This window comes from Nannospalax galili, unplaced genomic scaffold (assembly GCF_000622305.1).
Source record: "Nannospalax galili isolate Female #2095 unplaced genomic scaffold, S.galili_v1.0 scaffold234, whole genome shotgun sequence".
NCBI classification, from domain to species: domain Eukaryota; kingdom Metazoa; phylum Chordata; class Mammalia; order Rodentia; family Spalacidae; genus Nannospalax; species Nannospalax galili.
The window spans coordinates 3,352,021-3,358,621 of NW_008335054.1; the positions used below are offsets into that span (position 1 = coordinate 3,352,021).

Consider the following 6,601-nt stretch of genomic DNA (forward strand, 5'->3'; position numbering starts at 1 on the left):
TTCATAAAAATACTTTCATTATAAAACACTAACCTTTGTGGAAAAAAGAATAGCTGAAGCAGTGAGTAAAAGTACATGAAAGATTTTAGAGCAATCCTCAAAGCAAGTAAAGTAACAGTGCTGGGATATAACATCTCTCTCAGTGTTTACTACAAAATCTAGCTGTAATAAATGACGGCACTTTTCAAGTTGCTTTAGTATATAATTCCACTCCAAAGATAGAAAATGAAAACGTACAATAATTGCACTTACGATGTAGGAAGCAGTCATACTTAAAACATCGCCGACAGAAAAGTGTATGAAATGAATGTAAGCTTTGCTCCCTCTGAACAGATTTAGCATTTGGTCCATCTATGTTTGGGGTACATTCAGGAGGAAGAGCACCTGGGAGCTGCTGCTCTGTGAGCTCTTTATACCTGACAGTGACCAAGAAAAATGTAGTTAAAGCAGAAACAAATTTCACTTTTTTTGAAAATAAAGTTTCTAAAAGGTTTCTTTTTTTCAATGTTTACCTTACCTAAAACAAAAGTAAGGTAACCTACAGCAAGCAGTCTTTACTTCAAGAAGAATCACATATGATGCATGACATATCAAGAATCAAACTCGTTAATATACTATTCAAATGTATCATGGAAGAGAATATTATATTAATTTTAATTAAATATCAAAATCTGAGTGTCCATAAAAGGTTTTCTACAACATATTATTTATTGTACGTGAGTTTATTATGTGTACGAATATACACACATGTACTCTATATACAAGAAACACTTTCCAGTACAGATGATATATACAAATGTATGATATATATTATCATCATATACTTCACAGACAGACACACACACATACACTCACTCTCTCCTTGACATATCATGTGAGCCACCCTGCAAACAAGTGGAGTCATTCATCAGCCATAGAATTCCACTTATTAATAAAGCAAGATGATGAATTACTACTGCCTAAAACAAACAAATTTACTTACTTTTCTTTTAGTTCTTCTGCCGTGCCCTTATCTGGAAACATTGAGGAAATGGCTTCAAAAATTTTATCAGAAGGAAATTTCCGAGGTGGTCGACTTTCTTTATCTAAAGAATTACAAAGGGGGGAGGGAGGGAGGAATGGTAGAAACTAAGTTTTGATCTCATTTTTCTCCACACAATAGTATCTCAACAAAGCTGAATTTCTAAAAAACTGTCAACATTGCTCTTTTTTTGAGACAGGATCTCCCTAACTGGCTTGAAACTATGTATAAACAGGTTGGACTCCAAACTGTGGTAATTTCCTAAAAATATTTTTATTGATACAATAGGGGCTAGAGAGATGGATCGGCAGTTAAGAGCACTGGCTCCTCTTGCAGAGGACCCGGGTTTGGTTCCTAACACCCACATGGTGGCTAACAACTATAATTCCAGTTCCAGGGGATCCCCTCTTCTGAACTCCACAAACATTGCACAACATGGGTACACCTACACACATGTACACAATACACATAAAAAATAAAAATAAGAAAAAAATTTCATACAATGTATTTCGATTAAATTCAGACCCGTTCCCTTCATACCACCTCCTTACTAACCTCCACCGACTTCATGTCCTCTGTTACTATTTGTTTTTTTTTTTTTAAGTCCTATAGAGTCTGATCTGTGTTTCCAAACTGTTCTTGGGTATGTGCCTATTCCTTGGAATCTAGTCAACCCACCAGGTGAAACATCAATAAGGAAAACTGACTCTCCCTCTCCAGATAGCTACCAATTGCCCCAACTAGAGCTGAGGTTCCTGACCACATCCCCCACCCATGCTGGGTTTCTGTCTTGTTTAGGTTTGCACTGGCTTTGTGCATGGTGCCACAAGTGTTGAGGGTTCATATTTGCAACAAGTGGGCACTGTGGTACCCACCTTTGATTCTGGCACTTAGGAGGCAGGGGTAGATGGATCTCTGTGAGTTAGAGGCCAGCATAGTCTCTATATAGTGAGTTCTAAGTTAGCTAGGTCTCTAAGTGAGACCCTGTCTCAAAACAACAAGTTTTATGGTGGGTTTTTTATTATTACTTTTATTTATGTATGTCCCTGTCGGTTAATGTCATGTGTTCAGGCATCCATGGAAGTCAGAAGAGGTGCTGGATCCCTTGGAACTAAACTTGGATCTCCTCTGGAAGAGCAGCAAGCACTCATAATCACTGAGCCATCTCTCCAGCCCCTTGTATTTGTGTGTGTGTGTGTGTGTGTGTGTGTGTGTGTGAGTGTGTGTGTGTGTGTGTCTGTGTGTCTGTGTGTGTGTGAGAGAGAGAGAGAGAGAGAGAGAGAGAGAGAAAGGGGGGGAGGAGAGAGAGAGAGAAAGGGGGGGAGGAGAGAGAGAGAGAGAGAGAGGTGTACGTATATGTGTCCATGTGTGGGTGCTTAAACCACAATGCAAGTGTGGAGGTCAGAGGACAACTTTTGGGACTTGGTGATCTTTTTCTACAGTGGGATCCAAGGACTGAATTCAAGAAGTCCATCAGGTTTGCTTGGCAAGCAATTTTTCCAACTGAGCATCTTGCCAGCCTACTTTGATGATTCCACTCTTTCTGATTCCCAAGTGCTAACATTACAAAAGCATGCCCCATTAGAACTGACTTGGTTTTGTTTCTTCTTTATTTTCTGGGCAGAAGAGTTCATTTAGTGAGATCCAAGCTAGCAGCAAACTCTTTATGTAGCTGAGGATGTCCTTGAACATCTTACTCTCTTGCCTCGGCCCACCAAAAGCTAGGTTTACAGGCATGTGCCACCATGACCAGCATCACTTACTTCTCATACAAAAAGCTTTAAAATGCCTGTAGTATTCAAAGAGAGAACTGAAATACGAAAAGTCTTCAAGAGCACTGAGAGACAGAACCCCCAGACTTTGATTCTTGGCTATTAATTTTGTGTCAGAGCTGATTGCTGAGCCACTTTTGGATATTTCCTTGTCAACAGCTGATGATCACTAAGATGTGTTTCTGTTATAAAGAATATACATTGTTTTGAAACTACAATTTCTCTCCAAATTCCTCTATACTGATTAAATATGAGTTTTGCTGAGTAAAGGACAGTGCTGCAGGCTCTGCCTTGGCATGAACTGCTGAGGCAATGGCAAAGCTCTGGAGTCTGACCTAGGTCATCATCTCATGGCTCAGGGTTCCATTTCTTCCCATTAGTGTAATCTTAGGTAAGTTCCTTAGCCTCTCTCAACTCATTTCCTCAAATATACAGTGGATTCAATATTAACATCTACCTTGTAGAGCTGTGGGGGAATTAAGTGATCAATACAAGTGATAAATACATAACATATACATAATGATGAATATGGTATATAAAGATTATGATGACTGATCAATAAAGCCAAAAAAAGGATTATATTCTTTTGCCAGTCAAAAGGAATAAAAATTCTTAAGTGGAGAATGAAATGCTGCAGATAATACATTAGATTATACTACTATGATGTGATATTTTATTTTTAATATGTTATTATTTTATTCTATGTGTATGACTGTATTGCCTATAAGTGTGTAAGTGCACCCGTGTCTTGCAATGCCTGTAGAGGTCAGAAGAAGGTGTTGGATCCCTCAGAACTGGAGTTACAGACACCTGTTAACTGCCATGTGGGTGCTAGAAATCAAACCTGGGTCCTCTTCAAGAGCAGTCAGTGTTCTTAACTGCTGAGCCATCTCTCCAGCCCCATGATGTGATATTTAACAAAAGGAAAGAGAGGGAATTAAGTTTTACCATGCTGATATTTTTTTCGTGTATTAATGTGTATGTGTGCCATGGTATGCATGAATGTGGAGATCAGAGGACAACTCGGAGGAATCAGCTCTTTCCTTCCGTCATGTGGATTCAAGAATTCAACTCAGGTCATCAGGCTTGGTGGCAAGTGCCTTGACCTGCTGAGCCATCTCACCAGCCCCACACTGGGTATTTTTTTAAAGAATTTGTTATCTTATAAATAACTAGTATTAGATATACATACCATCTTGACTATCCTCTAGATCTTTCTGTTTTTCTGTTCTTTCATCAGGATCATCTCCATCATCATCATCATCATCACCATCATCATTGTATTGACCAAGGGCATTCACCAACTCCACAAAAATTTCATCATTTATAAACCCACATTCTGAAAGCCGAATGTCAGAAACACAAAAGGAAAGTGTAATGACAAAGTTTATGTATGCATTTTCATATTTGGAATGAGTAGCCCTGACTATCAGTTAGCACTGTGACAGGATGGGCAGGTAAGGCCAGTCAAGATCAATTTCAGGACAGGTCTTTGGCAGAAAAAACAATATTTACCTTCAATATCTGTCGCTTTCTCTTGAATCACCCCCTCCTGAAAAGTTCCAGTGCCTGTTACTGCTCTAATCCTCTAGGAACTAACGGACTTTAGCCTCCTCACAATTTATGTCACTAAACTCATCACTTCAAACTTTGTTTTCCACTAATAATGATATGACCACACACCCCCTCTCTTTCAGACACCAACAGAGCCTTCTGTACACAAAGCCCTGATGATTCAACTTCAGGTGCTGTGGCAGTCTTGACAGAGGCTTCTTGAAGCACATAAGCAACATCAATGGAATCTTAAGTCCTAAATGATATTATTAATGCATTTTAACATCTATACACACAATTTCTATTAAATCTACATGTTACTACTGTTATACGTTATCTCATAATCAGTTACTCATAATTAATTATGAGGCAGCAAATAAGATCCTCAAACTGATGCCAGGCCAGCAGTTTAATCCCAGAGGCAGGCATATCTCTGTGAGATCAAGGGTAGCCTGGTCTACATAGTGAGTTCCAGACTAGCTGTAGCTACAGGGAGACCTGTCAAAAAAAAAAAAGACCTTGAAACTGAAACTTTTGGGAAATACCGAAAATTCAGGCCCATAAGTCTAGGTCAGCCCTCCATAGTCAAACACAAGTTTCAATTCTATTTTAAAAATTGCTTTAGAAATTCTATGCTTAATAAAACCAAAGCATCTTTCAATTCTTCAGGACTCCACCTCCTGCATTTTTTTAAAGAGAATAAATATGTGGTTCACCTCTGTCTCCATGTACTTTTCCATCATAATTTTTTATTAGTTCTTCAATAAAAGTGCCATCCTGGTCTAAAACTTCATCTCCCATGTAAGGAATGTTATGCAACACAGTTTCATCTTCCACCTAAAAGTTAAAAATAAAATTAAAACTAGGTACATCATAACTATTGAAACATTTTTAAAAATTCAGTGAGAGCTGACAAGATTGTTCACCAGGTAAGAGCACTTGCCACCAAGCTTAACAACCCACGTTGGGACCCACACTGAAGGAATGTGAGAAATGACTCAAGCAAGTTGTCTTCTGACCTCTGCACGCTTGCCATGGCATTTGCATGCATGCATAAACACAAACACACACATACACACACACAAATGTCCATAAAAATAAATAAAAAGCTTCAATGTGAGTGGCACTGCACATTAGCAGCATGTTGAAGACCTGAGTTCAATTCCTAGCACCACAAAAAAGAAGTTGAGATAACTAAAAACAAATGTTTTCCTGAGTACTTATCTTTACCCACTTTACTGTAACTGTTAGTCTAACATGTAATCTACCCTGTACGCATCCCTAAAAGTTATTGCTGCAGATTGCAATGAGGCATCAGTTTTAAGGACATTCCTATTGCATATATTAAAATGGGAATTATGTGTGAAATAACTGATGAATATGGTTTATCAAAATCAACTATACCTACTCATATAAAAAAATTTTCTAAACTTCATTTGGTGACCTAGCAATTAAAATATTCAATACAGCTGGGTGTAGTGGCACACACCTTTAATCCCAGCACTCAGGAGGCAGAGGCAGGCGGATCTCTGTGAGTTCAAGGCCAGCCTGGTCTACACAGTGAGTTCCAGGACAGCTGGGGCTACAGAGAGACCCTGTCTCAAAAAGCCAAAAAAAAAAAAAATTCAATACAAAGCCTGGTGTAGTGGTGCACACCTTTAATCCCACCTGAGGCAGGGGGATCTCTGTGAGATCAAGGCCAGCCTGGTCTACATGAGTTCCAGGACAGCTGGGGATACAGGGAGACCTGGTCTCAAAAAAAAAAAAAGTAGTTAAGAGCACTGGCTGCTGCTGTCAGCAAGTGACATATGCTCTCTCTCATTTTGCAGACTAGCACCAATCCCATATATGTGGGTATACATATGGTTCCTGATGAAACACCAGGAACCAGGAAAATGGAAAGTATACACAGAGGTAAAGGAAAACAAAGAACCCAAAAGAGGGGGATAAGTAGGGAACAGATGTTACAGTGAAAGAGAATGCCCCTCAGACCCTCTCTCCGGCCTCTGAGAAAAAGCTGCCCTCCATCTGACTCTGGAAATCCCCTCCATTGTTCAAACCCTTTCCTGGTATCTGTTTATGATTTCTATGGAAATGGTCTGGGGCAGAAGAGATAGAACGTTCTGCCCCAGGTGAGCTAGCCAATGACAGTATACTTGATACATATGTGTATGGTCTCTATGGGAATAATATGGGGCAGAAGAGAAAGAACATTCTGCCCCAAGTAAGACAGCCAATGGCTGTATAGGTAAAG

The 6,601-nt window shown here is 39.3% G+C and overlaps 1 protein-coding gene across 10 annotated transcripts in view; it reads right to left on the reverse strand.

The window, feature by feature from the left end:
• Window positions 1-6,601, reverse strand: part of Ezh2 (enhancer of zeste 2 polycomb repressive complex 2 subunit) — a 74,176-nt gene that overhangs the window by 23,295 nt on the left and 44,280 nt on the right. For 7 of the 10 annotated variants that reach the window (XR_003848969.1, XM_029561926.1, XM_029561929.1 and 4 more), the window contains 4 exons: window positions 5,064-5,184; window positions 3,986-4,132; window positions 983-1,085; window positions 238-416 (listed from right to left, as the gene is read on the reverse strand). Coding sequence is in view for 9 of the 10 variants with exons in the window: in XM_029561926.1 (XP_029417786.1) it covers window positions 238-416; window positions 983-1,085; window positions 3,986-4,132; window positions 5,064-5,184 (550 nt within the window). In the remaining variant the exon portion in view is untranslated. The remainder of the gene's footprint in view (window positions 1-237; window positions 417-982; window positions 1,086-3,985; window positions 4,133-5,063; window positions 5,185-6,601) is intronic. The other 3 variants (XM_008829750.2, XM_017797313.2, XM_029561930.1) reach the window with 1 other exon arrangement.